This window comes from Fringilla coelebs, assembly GCF_963513975.1.
Source record: "Fringilla coelebs genome assembly, chromosome: 2".
Lineage (NCBI taxonomy): Eukaryota > Metazoa > Chordata > Aves > Passeriformes > Fringillidae > Fringilla > Fringilla coelebs.
In genome coordinates this window covers 482,759-496,964 of record NC_140029.1, presented here as the reverse complement: position 1 = coordinate 496,964, position 14,206 = coordinate 482,759, and the positions used below count along the sequence as shown (strand labels likewise).

Here is a 14,206-nt window from a genome sequence, read left to right as displayed (position 1 = left end):
CCCCTAACCAAGCTTTCAGCTTGGGCAGACAACCAGGGCTCCAGGTCTGCTGTGGGAATTCCTTCTGTGGGAAGAGTGGAACGTACAGTGCTTGGGGAAGGCGGTATCGTTGGGGTGTTTTGGGGCTGGAACAAATCAGTAGTGGGTTTGTTGGGAAGGCCTGGTAGGAAGAGGTGTGTGTGTTCTGGGGCTGTTTGTGGAGCTGCAGCCTGAGGGGCTCTCTGGGCTGTGCTTGCAGATGCTGGCTTCGGTACTACCAGCGGAGGAGCCTTCGGGACCTCGGCCTTCGGCTCCAGCAACAACACCGGCAGCCTGTTTGGGAGCACGCAGACCAAGCCAGGTACTGCCTGGGGCTGGAAAGGGAGGGAGGGGAGAAAAGGAGCACCCCAAACTGAGGAATCCTCAACAAAAAACAGCCAGAAATAGCCAAAAAGTGCCCTCCCAAGCCCAGGACAGCAAGAACCTGTCAAAGCTCCCAAGCAGAGGAGGTTGTGAAGGATTAACAACAGCCTGTTTCTGTCTGCAGGAGGGTTGTTTGGGTCCACCACGTTCAACCAACCAGCCACCTCCTCCACCAGCACTGGCTTTGGCTTTGGAACATCCACTGGGACATCAAACAGCCTCTTTGGAACCACCAGCACTGGTGGAAGCCTCTTCTCATCCCAGAATAATGCCTTTGCACAGAACAAACCAGCTGGTTTTGGAAGTGAGTGAGACTGGTGCCCCTCTTCTGTTGGGTGGGAGAGCAGTGGGAGCTGGGACAGGGGTCAGGGTGGGGCTGGGGGGGTTTCTGCTGGAGGATACAGTGACATCCCTGTGCATCTCTCAGCAGCTGGGGGGAGCCCACATGCTCCCTAATCTGTAGCTGTGATTCCAGCCCTACATTTTGAAATAAATTGCCAGAGGTTGTTGGTTGGAATTCTTTATCCTGAATACTGTTTTGGTGCTGTTTGATTTTAGGTATTTATCTTGTGGCAGAGCACTTACAATTGGGCTTGTCTGTGGCAGGAGAAGACAGGGAATGCTGTTAAACTATTCTGTAATTTTGCGAGGCAAAAGCAAGTGCTTGCAGCCCTTTTGAACAAAGAAAAGGAGCCTTGCTGATTCTCTTTATTATAAAGTTGTTATGTTATTTTCTTCCTACTTGTCAGCAGTAGAAGGAAACTGGCTGCTGTGGTTTGTCTGGTGTTTCTGGGGTGCTGAGTTAAGGACACTTCTGCAGCAGAGAACTGCATTCCAGCTTTGCTGTCAAATTATTTTTCCCAGCTGTTTTTTCCATTTTCAAACTAGTTTCTAGTTTGAATAAAATATTAGGGTTTAAGTGTTAAATAATTAATTCGGGTTTGTTGTAATACTGATGTTGTTATTTTTTGTACTTTATTCAGACTTTGGTACAAGCACCAGCAGTGGAGGGCTCTTTGGGACCACCAACACCACTTCCAACCCCTTTGGGAGCACATCTGGCTCTCTCTTTGGCCCAACCAGCTTCACTGCTGCTCCAACTGGCACGACTATTAAATTTAATGTAAGTTCTCCTCTTCCTTCTTACTCCAACCCATTTAGTGTGGGAAGTATTCAGTTTTGCAGTTGTTCGTGTGATGTCTTGGTCACTGAGGTGAAAGAATGAGTTCACCTGCAAGTGTTTTGAACTGATTTGAAAACATCCCTTCTCAACCACTGTAGAATTGCAGGCTTGTTGGGTTTAGAGCCAACACTGAAAGAATAAAGGAGCTCCTAAAGCTGAGCTTTCCCAGCAAGTGCCATGGAATTCAAGGTGATCCATGGCAAATACTGGCAGCAGTAAGGATTAGAGACATCTTGGGATGGGTCTGCTGAGCCAGCCTGGCTCTGGGAATGGGACCTGGAAGGAGAGGAGTGGTGTCCTGCCTCCTCTGGACGAGTCCCCTTTAAGACAGGATTCAGTAACTGCTACAAAGTTCTGTGGCAGTTGGACCTGGAGGGTGGCCCAGCAGAGAGGCCTTGAGGAACTGGGCTACCTGGGGCCTGCTGGAGGAGAGACTGTTCGTGCAGATCTCATCCCTCTGCATTTCTGGACTGAGCTGATGTAAGACTTAGGCTTTGGGGGCAGAGCTGTGCTGCTGCCTGGGCTCTTGCAGTGCTGCTGATTTGTACTTCCATAGCACTGTTAAAAAGAGGGGGGATACTGAAATTCATGCAGAGCTCCAGTATTTGTGTTAGAAGCTGAGGTAAACTGCTTTTAAAGTGAAACCGAAAGCAGAATTGCTGGGAGTTGTTTTGAGTGTTCCTGTGACTAATTCCACTGTTGATCATCATTAAACACACCTGGGTGAGGCCTCAGCTGTGCAGATAATGATGGAGTCATAAAACCATGCAGTCACACACGGTTTGGGTTGGAAGGGGCCTCACAGCCCCCCCAGTGCCATGGCAGGGACACCTCCCACTGCCCCAGGCTGCTCCAGCCCCAGTGTCCAGCCTGGCCTTGGGCACTGCCAGGGATCCAGGGGCAGCCCCAGCTGCTCTGGGCACCCTGTGCCAGGGCCTGCCCACCCTGCCAGGGAACAATTCCTCATTGCCAAGATCCCACCCAGCCCTGCCCTCTGGCACTGGCAGCCATTCCCTGGCTCCTGTCCCTCCATCCTTGTCCCCAGTCCCTCTGCAGCTCTCCTGGAGCCCCTTCAGGCCCTGCCAGGGCTCTGAGCTCTGCCTGGAGCATTCTCCTCTCCAATTGAGCACGCCCAGCTCTCCCAGCTTGGCTCTAGAGGAGCTCCAGCCCTGGAGCAGCTCCATGGCTCCTCTGGGCTGGCTCCTAGAGCTCCACATCCTCCTGCTCTTGGGCCCCAGGGCTGGGGCAGCTCTGCAGGTGGGGTCTTGCCCAAGCAGAGCAGTCACACAGAGCCTCAGGTCTGTGCTAGGTGTAGGGTTTCCCAGGATCTGCAGGGAGTTCTGGCTGTGTTCCCCCACGTCTGGCTGGATTTTAACCTGGCCCTTCCTCCCTTCCCGGCAGCCCCCAACCGGCACTGACACCATGGTGAAATCCGGCGTCAGCACCAACATCAACACCAAGCACCAGTGCATCACTGCCATGAAGGAGTACGAGAGCAAGTCCCTCGAGGTCAGTGCAGGGCACACAGCCCTACCTTGGTTCTCTCTGGGCCTCAGCTACTGTCTGTGCTCGTTAATGCAAAAATATTAATGAACCTTCAATATCTGTATCACACACGAGAGGTGTTGTCAAGTAAAACAATTAATGCAACGCCACGTTAATTGCAGTTGGGTTTAAGTGCTTGATGGAGGTCTGGAAGAGCTGAAATTCCATCTTGTCAGAAGGACATGATGTCCTGTTGGGAACAGCCCTATTCTGCTGAGATAACAGCAGGATCCCAGACAGAGCTCAGTTGTTTGTTATAAACTAATATTCCCAAGGATTTAACCTGAGGCCTTCCCATTTGGGCTGGTTTGTTTGACCCTTCAAAACAGATAGTTTATAAAATATCTGAAAAGGCTCTGAGATGTCAAATTGAAGTCAAAACATGGATCTAAGTCTAGGTCTCATTTTTAGTGTCCTTATTTTTAAAAATGTGGGTGTTGCAGCTTTTCTTGAGCCTCCACCTTGGTGAAGATGGAGTGCTGTGTGAGTGCTGTAAGGACATTTGCCTGCCCTTGTCCTGGGTAAAAAGAGCTGGATTTTCCTCTAGGAACTCCGTTTGGAAGACTACCAGGCAAATAGGAAAGGGCCCACGAATCCTGTAGGAGCAGGAGCAACTGCTGGCTTGTTTGGTTCTTCCACTGCCACGTCCAGCACAGCCACAGGGCTTTTTGGCTCTTCCACTACCAATACAGGCTTCTCCTATGGGCAGAATAAAACTGCTTTTGGAACCAGTAAGTACTGCCTGGCCCTGATGTTCCTGTGAGTGCATGTGCAAATATTCTGTTAAACCATTTAGAATTCTGTGATGCAAAATGCTGAAACACTGCTGTGAGCTCGGAGTTGTGCTGGTTGTGTTGCCAGCATTGACTGGTGCAGCTCCTTGCCATAGGAATCTGTTTTCTTACTTTCTCTTGGAAAAATTGAAACAGCTGTTGGATTTTTATTAGGTTTTGGTGCAAATTGAAAAGTAAAGAGATCACAGAAATCCCAGAATGGTTTGGGTTAGAAGGGACCTTGAAGCTCACCTGGTCTCACCCCGCCATGGGCAGGAACACCTCCCACTGCCCCAGGCTGCTCCAGCCCCAGTGTCCAACCTGGCCTTGGGCACTGCCAGGGATCCAGGGGCAGCCCCAGCTGCTCTGGGCACCCTGTGCCAGGGCCTGCCCACCCTCAAAGGGAAGGATTTTTTCCTACTAGTGGATATTTGTGTTTGTGGAATTCAGCTGTAAACACATACAAATCCTCCAGGCTGTAGGAATGGAAGTGGTTGTTGGATGAGCAGAGACAGCACCAGGGAGCGCCTGGGGCTGGGCCAGGGCAGCTCAGGCTGCAGAGCAGGGCAAGGCTCTTCCCCAGAGGGTGCTGGCACTGCCCAGGCTGCCCAGGCAATGGGCACGGCCCCCAGGCTGCCAGAGCTCCAGGAGCCTTTGGCCAGCGCTGCCAGGGATGCCCAGGCTGGGCTTGGTGGGCTCTGGGCAGGGCAGGGGTGGCACTGGGGCATCCCTGGGGGTCCCTACGGCTCAGGACATTCTGTGACCCTTTTTGCTGTGTGTGTGCTGGGGTGGGATCTGCTGGGCTGGGTCTCTAACTGCCCTTGGTGTCCCAGGTACGACCGGCTTTGGCACGGGCACCACCGGGGGCCTCTTTGGGCAGCAGTCCCAGACCACGAGTCTGTTCAACAAACCCTTCGGCCAGGCCACCACCGCTCAGAACACCGGCTTCTCCTTCGGGGGCACCAGCACCCTGGGCCAGCCCAACACCAACACCATGGTAAGGGGCTGCAGCTGCTCCTGCTGGGCACGGGGGGCTGCAGCACTGGGGGCTGCCTCACATTCCACTGCCGGGGGATAAAAGCAGCGTGCCGGGCTCTGAAGGCTGCGGTGGAGTGAGGAACCTCCTGGCCGTCAGCTTTGTTCCTGACAATTGGAGAACAGTCAGCTGTTCACAAATCATGTACCCACTCACCTTCTGAAGCAGCTGCTCTCTAGCAACTCCTGTGCTTCCGATTGTTTTCACACAGATAATGTCATTCCGTTATCAACCTTCTACGGGAATTCAATCCTGGGCTTTCTGGTGACAGATGAGCAACATTTAGAGGCTTTTGTGACAGAAAGATTCTTCGTAGTTGTAACTTGTGTAACTAGAGGCTTCGGTTCCAGATATCCTGTGTTCTTTGTGAATTTGTTGTGACTTCTCCTAGAGAACCCTGTGAAATGTTTATTTTCCATCTCCCTTGCTCAAAGCGATGAGGAAATTCCAATATCCTTTAAATCTGGAGCATAAATTTTGGTGTTTTTTTTTTTTAATTTCCTTTTGGTAACTAATTTTTTGGAGGAAGACTAAAGCTTCTGGAATGCTCTTCACCTGTCCTCTTCCCCCAGCACGAGGGCAAATGTAGCATTGTTTTATTGCCTGATTGTGTGTGTTGGATCTGTTGTTGTCAGTGCTGGACTTGGAAAAGCCTGGGAGCGTTACCTTAACCTGGTTCCTTTTTGTAGGGTCTCTTTGGGGTCACCCAGCCCTCGCAGCCTGGAGGCCTTTTTGGGACAGCTGCCAATACAAATGCTGGGACTGGATTTGGAACGGGAACTGGCCTTTTTGGACAAGCCAACACAGGATTTGGTGTTGGTGGTTCGGTATGTCTGTGCCTCTGTAACAAAGAGAGAAAACCAAGCAGAGCCCTGTTCAGGGTGTTCAGGGTGCTGACTGTACAGAAGTTGTGTCAGCTTAGGAATTAGTATGTCTGAGATGTGAAAGTCAGGTGGTTTGCTGTAAACTGGAGGATAAACAGGTGTAGTAGAGTAATTTTTTTAACAAGTGATGTGTGGAGTGATAAAAGCAGCAGGAGATACAGAGTTTCTGAGTGCCTGGGGTGCCTCAGCATAGGGTTGGAAATACAGGTTGTCAGTTGTGATGGTCCAAAACCAACCTTGGTTTTTGATACTCAGTCATTTTGGTTCTGGTGGAGCAAAAATCACAGGATCACTGAGATTGGAAAAGTCCCCTAAGCCCCTTGAGTCTGACCCTAACAGCTGCTTTTGGGGGATCTTGCAGATGGCTTGGGATAACCCCACTCATGGGAGGGTGGGCGATGGGGCTCAGCTCTGCTTGCCTTAAGTTCTGCTTCCTTGCCTGCAGCCAAACACTGACACAATTCCTGTGGTGTCAACATCCCAGGTTTCTAAATTCCTGTTGTTTTCTTTTCAGACCCTGTTTGGGAACAAGCCTGCTGGATTTGGAGCCACCACAACCAGCGCTCCCTCGTTCGGTACCACCACAGGCGGGGGCCTCTTTGGTAACAAACCTGCTCTGAGTTTAGGAACCCCTACAAACCCTTCCAGTCTGGGGACAGGGGAAAAAATGTGGCTTCAGTTATTTAAATCTGTACTGTGTGCACCACAGACTGCAGAGAGCACATGTTGAGTACTGTAGTGTTGGAATTGTCAGGTGAACAATGGCCCTGGCACAGAGGAACATGCTGGGTTGTGCCTTTGCTCTTGCTGGGGCTCCCTGACTCAGGAAGTAGATGGTCAATCAATTGCCATTGTGTTGGTGAGTCCTTAAGGGAGTTTTCAGCCTGGGATGGCCAGGAGAGCCCTGGATCCTGGGGAGCATTGGGAAGGGCATTCCCAGCATGTCGGGGAGGGGATCCTGCCCCTCTGCTCAGCTCCAGGGAGGCTCATCTGGAGTGTCCTGTTCAGTTCTGGGCTCCACGGCTCAAGGAAGACCAGAAGCTACTGGAGAGGGTCCAGGGAAGGGCACAGAGATGATTTGGGGTCTGGAGCATCTCTGGTGAGGAGAGACTGTGGGAGCTGGGCCTGGTCAGTCTGGAGAATGGAAGGCTGAGAGGGGATCCATCCATCCATCCACCCAAATACCCCATCCATCCATCCACCCAAATACCCCATCCATCCACTCAAATACTCCATCCCCATCCATCCATCCCCATCCATCCATATCTCTCCAGGGGTGTCAGGATGGTGCCAGACTCTGCTCAGTGGGGCCACTGGCAGGACAAGGAGCAATGGCCAGGAACTAAACCACAACAATTCCAGGCCAGCCTGAGGAAGAACTTCCTTCCCTGGAGGGGCAGAGCCCTGGAGCAGCTGCCCAGGGAGGGGCGGGAGTCTCCCTCTCTGGAGACAGGGGGCTGGGCTGGGTGGTCTCAGAGGTCCCTCCCAACTCCAGCCATGCTGTAATTCTGTAGTTGAAAACTCTTGAAATCGAGGATTCAGGGAGCAGAGGGGTTTGTTAGGAGGCTGTGAACAGCCTGTGTTGGCACAGCAGCACTGGGAGAATTGGGGTAAAACCAGTGATCCCTGGGCTTGGGCAGGTGTCAGGAGATGGTGCAGTGAAGGTGAATTGAGTCAGCTCCAGTTCAGCTGGTGGCTGTTGTCCTTGGTGGTGTGAAGGAAAGTCCTGAGGAGCTGCTCGTGTGTTCCTGTGGCCTCTGATGTGAGAACTGATGTTGGGTGGGTGTGACTGAGTAGGAGGAATGTGCAGGGATGGCTGAAGGGAGTGGCAGCTTCTTTCAGGGGACTCTCAAATCTCTTCTGCCTTTTTAATTCTGGATTTCAGAGCAACAAAACTGTGTCTCTAAGAGTGAGTAGGAGGGGGTTGGACCCTGCCATCCCTGTCCTGCAGTGCTGTTTTGTGTTGGTTATTTAAAGGCACTGGGGCCTGCCATGCCTTTAGCCTGCTGTGCCAGCCTGCCCATATAGACAGGGAAGACCTTGAGGGAGCTGGCTGATCTTTTAGATCCTTTCCAAATCAAGCTCTTTGTAGTTCTCAGTGCTCTGAACCAGGGCAGCACCTTGGCAAGCAGGGCTTGACTGGTGAGCAGCCCTGGGTAAACCTCCCAGGGGTGTGAAAGGTGCTTTTGAGTTCGTGTTCTGCTGCTCAGGATCTCCTTGGCCCCACAGTGTGTTGGCACTATTTGATGGAGATCAGCCTCTGCAGTGTGTGGTTTTGGTTTGCCTATATAGCAGTTTATAGGAGGAATGGAGCTGGATTCCAAGGGGTTGGTGCACACCTGCACTTTTTCAGTTTAATCCTGGCTTTGTGTAATAACCAAGCATGGGATGGGGTCAGCATCTGCAGTAGAACTGAGCTCATGGTAGATTTGGGGTGGCCTTGTTGCAGCTACAGCTGTGCCCTTGAACTGTGCAGGTCTGAGTTCCCACCTCCTCTGTGGTGAGGGTCAGAGAAATGAGTATGTGGTATAAACAGGATGAAATGAGGTTTGTTCCCTCCAGGCACTGAAAAATCCCCAGTGTTTTACTCTGTTGCCAGCTACAGCAGCATCATGTCAGCTCTGCCCTTCTGGGAAACTCTGAAGTTTGTAACAAACTGAAAAGCTTAAGAAGGCAGACCAACATTTTTCTTTGCTGCTTTAATGCTATATTTATATCTAAAATGTGTTTATTACCAGTGAAGCCCTTTCTTGCTGAATGCCAGTTTAACCTGTGCTGTTGGAAACAGTGAGAAATTTGGCTTTGGCAGGGCTCTACAACCCTGTGAGGCTTATTTATTTAAATACATTGTTTTCATTTCATCTCTAATGAGCTGCTCATTCTGTTGTTGAAGGTTTTGGTGCCAACACTGCTGGAAATAGCTTGTTTGGAAATAAGCCTGCGACTGGGACTCTGGGCACTGGACTTGGAACAGGCTTTGGAACAGGTAAGCAGTTTCCCAGCTCATTTCTGGGCAGCTCCAGCCTTCAGGCTGCAATGCAGTCCAGCCTGGGCATGACCTGTAGCTGAGTTAGGAAAGGTTGGGCATGTTTGAGCTTCAGGGCAGCTCCAAGGGCAGCTTCTCAGCACAGTGCCAAGTGGCCTGACAGAAACTGGGCATGACTGGTGAGGTCCTCTGTGCTCAGAGCCTCTGCTGCCTGCAGCATCCATGGGCATGGAGAGTGAGGAGTTCTTTGTTGTGCCTGTAAAGTTGTCAGAGTCCTGTGGTAACTGACTGCCCTCTCTGTCACAGCTCTGGGGGCAGGACAGACGTCCTTGTTTGGGAACACGCAGCCAAAGCTGGGGGGAACGCTGGGAACGGGAGCGTTTGGAGCCCCAGGATTCAACACCTCCACAGCCACCCTGGGCTTCGGGGCCCCTCAGCCTGCCGTAGGTGAGTGTCCGTGAGCCTGCTGCCTTCTGCCCATGTGCCTGAACACAAGAGCACAGCCCTCCCAGAGGGTTTGGAACGACAAAACGTCTCCTCAGGGCCACTTCTGTTCTCAGTCACAGTGCAGACTGTGTTAATGGCCCTTGTTTTGCTAGTTATACGTATATTTTTAAAGGAATTCCAAGTTGCTTTACACACCCAATAATTGCACGTATTTTAGATTATTGTCTTGAAGATTAGTAAATTTCCCAAATTAAATTTGGGGCAGCAAGAATAGATGTGCACAATGAACAGTAAGGGAAGTGCAACGTTGGATTTTTCAGTACTTCCAGATAGGAGAGGCCTAGAGGGCCTTTATTAACAGGAATGTTCTGCCTTTGGGACAAAAATAAGACCCAGTTGTCACCAGCTCTCCTTCCTGCAGACCCTGACAATAAGCTGTTGTTCTGAGAGTGGTTTTGTTGATCTTTGGGAATGCCCACATCCATCCTGAATTTATTGGAATTAGAATTAAGCTGCTTTTGGTGGCATGAATGTTTCATGGGGTGAAGTCTTAGAGCATTTCAATAGGAATTAAAATGCTTTAAGACAGAGACAAGATTTTGAATCCATTGTAGAGGGGACTCTAGACCTGTATGGTTGTGGCAGCAGTAATGTCAAAATTCTGCATGAAGTGTTTTCCCTGCACACCCTTTCAGAAGCCAGCTGGATTGGTTGAATATTCTGGCAGGCCAGACTCCTTCCACTGTTTTGTAGCTCTGTGTGCCCTCAGCTTTTCACCCATGAGAACTCAGTGAACATGATTGGACACTCTGATGGAGGAAGGAGATGTTCTGGGCACTGCTGTATTTCTGCCTGCCCTGGTTCTGTTCCCAGAGCTCTAAAACTGAAATGCTGCTCCTTTTTTAGCTCTGACAGACCCCAATGCCTCTGCAGCCCAGCAAGCTGTCCTCCAGCAGCACCTCAACAGCCTGACCTACTCCCCCTTTGGGGACTCCCCACTCTTCAGAAACCCCATGTCAGACCCCAAGAAGAAGGAAGAGGTAAGTGCCCACCAGCACTGAACCCCTTTAATGGGTGACAGTTGGAATGACTTGGTCTGGTGCAGTCCTCACTTCAGTGCACACTGAGCAGCCAAGTAATTTGCCCTCTGTGCTCTCCCTATGGTGCAGTGGCTTTTTACCTTCCAGGACACAAAGTGCTTGATTTTATCCCAGTGGAAAGTTCCCTGCCCATGGCAGGGAGGGTTGGAAGGGTATATAATCTTTAGGGTACTTTCCAACCCAAACCATTCCATTGTTTCCTGCTTTTGCCTGCATCACAACCTTGACTGTGGAGTTCCTGTGCTCCCTGCTGCTGATTGGGAATAAAGACGGATCGTTGCTAATGCTTTGAAAATAATTGTAGTGCTTTGCTTAGGACATCCCTGAGAGTCTCTGAGAAACCTTTCCCTGTTGCTTTGTTCAAGAGATGATAAAACAAACACTTCCCAGGCTTTTGAGGTGGTAGGGGAGGTTCTGAGTGTCTGCTGCCCCTGAGCAGGTTCCAGGGGCTGGAGGTGAGTCCTGCCTGGCAGCTGTAGCCCAGGGTGCCCATGGATCCAGGCTGATGGCTGGGGCTGTACATGGAGCCCCCTAACCTGGGGGCAATTATTGCTTCCCTTGACTTACCACCCCCTTTGCCTTTCAGGGCCCTGGGCTGGAGCACCCTAAAGCTCTGTCCCCATGCCTGAGATTTCCATCTTTCTGTTCCAGAGGCTGAAGCCAACCAACCCAGCAGCCCAGAAGGCCCTGACGACCCCCACCCACTACAAGCTGACCCCCCGCCCTGCCACCAGAGTGCGGCCCAAGGCCCTGCAGTCAGCGGGCTCGGCCAAGTCCCAGCTCTTTGATGGGCTGGATGATGATGAGCCCTCCCTGTCCAATGGAGCCTTCATGCCAAAGTGAGCTTCTCTTTTGTCTCTGTGTGAGAATCTTCTGGAAACTCCTTTGTATTACCCTGAATCTCATGATTTTGTGCTCTGGTTCATATTGGAAGAACGATAAGTTGTCTGTAAGGCTTCACCAGAACTGTTTTCTGTAGAGGAGGTGAAAAGGTTCAGCTTAGACTCTTAAGGCCAAATAAGCTGTAAAATGAGGTCAGCCCGTGATGGGAGCAAAGCTCCTATAAAGTCATTGAGGAATTCTAACAAGGAAAGCTTGCACAGGGTAATACTTCCTGCTCCTGACTGGGAGTGTCAACAGGTTTGCTCATGCCCTTAGTATGGATGCCAATTTCTGGTGGTTTTATCCCAGCCTTGGTTCTGTTGCAGGTCCACAGATGCTTCCGTGAGAAATAAATCACGGATCTGCCCAAGTTAAGCTTTGGGTTCGGTTTTTAGTTGCATCAATGGCTGTCAAATAGAAAAGGGGTTTGGAAAGATTTGAAGTTGAGTAAAAACAAAGGGCTAAAAGATTAAAGTGACCCTGCTGTAAAATGAACCTGCACTTGTGGACCAGACCTGTGTTTCTAGAAGAGCTGATTTGGGAAACAAGGAACACTGTGGTTTGCTGAACTTGGGCTTTGAGCTGTTCACTGGCTTGTGCTTTTTACACCTTTGTATTAGCCAGAGCTTTGAATGGAATTCCCCAAAATATTTTAGGATCTCTTATGGGTGACCTGATATGTCCTGGGTGTGGGAACAGGTCTTAGAGCTGGTTCCTGGTCCCTGTAGCATCTGAATTAAATATGAAATATACATGTATGCAGTGGATAGATCCAAATTGCCTTCCTTGGTGTGTTGTGTGTTTAGGAAGAGCATCAAGAAGCTGGTTCTGAAGAACCTCAACAGCAGCAACCTGTTCTCTCCCGTGAGCCGAGAGAACGAGGACCTGGCGTCGCCGTCGGAGTACCCAGAGAATGGGGACAGGTGAGTGAGTCACCCTGCAGGGCTTGTCCTCAGAAATGCAGACTGGTTCTGCCTGTCCCTAAATTACTGCTGGCCAGCAGCCCCTTCTCAGGGATGTCACTTCACTGTTCATTGAAAGCAGTTGACCTGCTGGGAGATGCATTTCCTCCTGTGTTCTTCCTGTGTGGGCACTGCCAGCTCATCCCACCCAAAATCCAGGTCAGGGAGCAGGGACTTAGGTTCTGGACAAGTCTCTCTTCCTTCCCTGTAGCAAGAAACCAGGATATTCCTTGGGGAAGTGCTAAACCTGACTCTGAGGGGAAAGGACCTCTGCTGGTCAGTCCTCAGTAATGTGGGAATTGCAAGGGAGCTCCACTGATCATCATGTCTCGTATTTTTATTTTCTATATGTGTTTTTTACAGATTACAGTGAGGAGCCTCTAAGGCTACATATTCCTCCCCCAAAAACCAGAATTCCAACCTCCTCTAAAAAACCTGTGGCCATATTTCAGATGAACTCTGATTTTTGTCTTAGTTTTCTTTTAATCAGAGTCTGGAAAAAACCTGCCCAGCTCACCATGTTGATTTTATTGAAAGCCACTAAAATAAGAGCTGCTGTGGGAGTGAGGTCACCCTGGCCTTGTGGGCAGAGGGTTTGGAGCTTTGGGGTTGCTGTTACACTCCCTGTTGAGGCTTCTCTCCAGCCTGAGCTCCCTGTTCCACTCAGCTCTGCACAGGGCACGTGCCTTAGTCCCCAGCCTGTGGGGACTGTCCCAGTCTCACCATTGTCCTTGCTGTAGTGGGAGCCTCAGTGGCGGTCAAGCAGGAGCAGAGGGAAGGGGAATAATCACTGACACTGCAGTTGGTGTGGTCATGTTTGCTCTTTGTGTGGAAGGAGCAGAATTTTAATCATAGAATCACAGAGTCTCCTGAGTGGGAAGGGACCCACAGGGGTCACCCAAGTCCAGCTGCTGGCCCTGCCCAGGAATGCTGGTGTAAGTCCCTGGGAATGAAATAATTCACATTATCCTTCCTCTGGCCAGGTTCTTCCTGTCGGTGCCTCCCGAGGAGAACCACAGGCAGGACGGGGAGCGGGAGGAGGAGGAGGAGGCCCACGAGGTGACCAGGTTTTACACCAACCCCATTGCCAAGCCCATCCCGCAGAGCCTGGAGGGCAGCGGGCACAAGCCCCACTCGAGCGTCGACGACACCATCGTGGCGCTGAACATGCGCGCGGCGCTGCGCAACGGCCTGGAGGGCAGCAGCGAGGACGCCTCCTTCCAGGAGGATTCCCTGCAGGAGGAGTGGGACAAGGAGATCGAGCCTGGGCTCCAGCAGCATCCTGCAGGTGAGGCTGGCGGGGGCAGCATTGCATGCAGAGTTTTCTGCTCTTTGACACCCTCAGCTTTTGCTTTTTCCCCTCCTCCTTCCACCAGAATACAAATGTTGCTTTTCTTATCTAGTGCAGAAATTTTATCTGCTGAGTCAGTGAGCATTTAAATTTTATCCCCCAGTTTTATATCACGTGTTAGAGTTTTTTTAAACTGAGAAGGTAAAGGGAAGATTTGTTAATCCTCCCAGGTAATACTTAGGTGGCATGTAATGAAACTGGCAGGTGTGTGGAATAAATGTCTATAGACGTTTTGGGGATGCAGAAGGCTTTTGGGAAATAGGAAGATCATTAGACAAATCAATAGATGAAGAAGAATTGGAGCCTGTTAAATGTAGAAGAAGCTGCAGTTTGGTCAGCAGTGCCTGAGGACCCAGGCTACTAAAGTTGGGAGAGTGTTTTCTTCAAGTCTTGATACATTTGCAATTTTTCTTCTCCCTGCACACCTTCTTCCCTCCTCTTTGCACACCTGCTGCTGCCTGGCAGATGCCTGGGCAGAACCTACCAGAGCTCTTGGTTTAAATGTGCTCTGGAGGTGTGGAATGAAGGTGTTGTGGTGTCTGTTGGCTTTGGGTGCCCTGATACTCAGTTCCTCTGAGGCTTCCAGGTGTATAGTCAGGCTGACAGAAGAAATGGGATAACAGTCTGGGAATGCTGATGCATTGCTGCCAGCTCT

The 14,206-nt window shown here is 50.8% G+C and overlaps 1 protein-coding gene across 4 annotated transcripts in view; it reads left to right on the top strand.

Annotated features, from left to right (window-relative positions):
• The window catches only part of NUP98 (nucleoporin 98 and 96 precursor), a 35,640-nt gene that overhangs the window by 3,842 nt on the left and 17,592 nt on the right, over window positions 1-14,206 (top strand). For all 4 annotated transcript variants that reach the window (XM_084201134.1, XM_084201136.1, XM_084201135.1 and 1 more), the window contains 14 exons: window positions 239-340; window positions 527-706; window positions 1,386-1,525; window positions 2,987-3,094; window positions 3,678-3,861; window positions 4,737-4,900; window positions 5,629-5,766; window positions 6,338-6,425; window positions 8,717-8,809; window positions 9,116-9,256; window positions 10,163-10,296; window positions 11,008-11,195; window positions 12,045-12,161; window positions 13,184-13,488. In XM_084201134.1, the coding sequence (XP_084057260.1) occupies window positions 239-340; window positions 527-706; window positions 1,386-1,525; window positions 2,987-3,094; window positions 3,678-3,861; window positions 4,737-4,900; window positions 5,629-5,766; window positions 6,338-6,425; window positions 8,717-8,809; window positions 9,116-9,256; window positions 10,163-10,296; window positions 11,008-11,195; window positions 12,045-12,161; window positions 13,184-13,488 (2,082 nt within the window). The remainder of the gene's footprint in view (window positions 1-238; window positions 341-526; window positions 707-1,385; window positions 1,526-2,986; window positions 3,095-3,677; window positions 3,862-4,736; window positions 4,901-5,628; window positions 5,767-6,337; window positions 6,426-8,716; window positions 8,810-9,115; window positions 9,257-10,162; window positions 10,297-11,007; window positions 11,196-12,044; window positions 12,162-13,183; window positions 13,489-14,206) is intronic.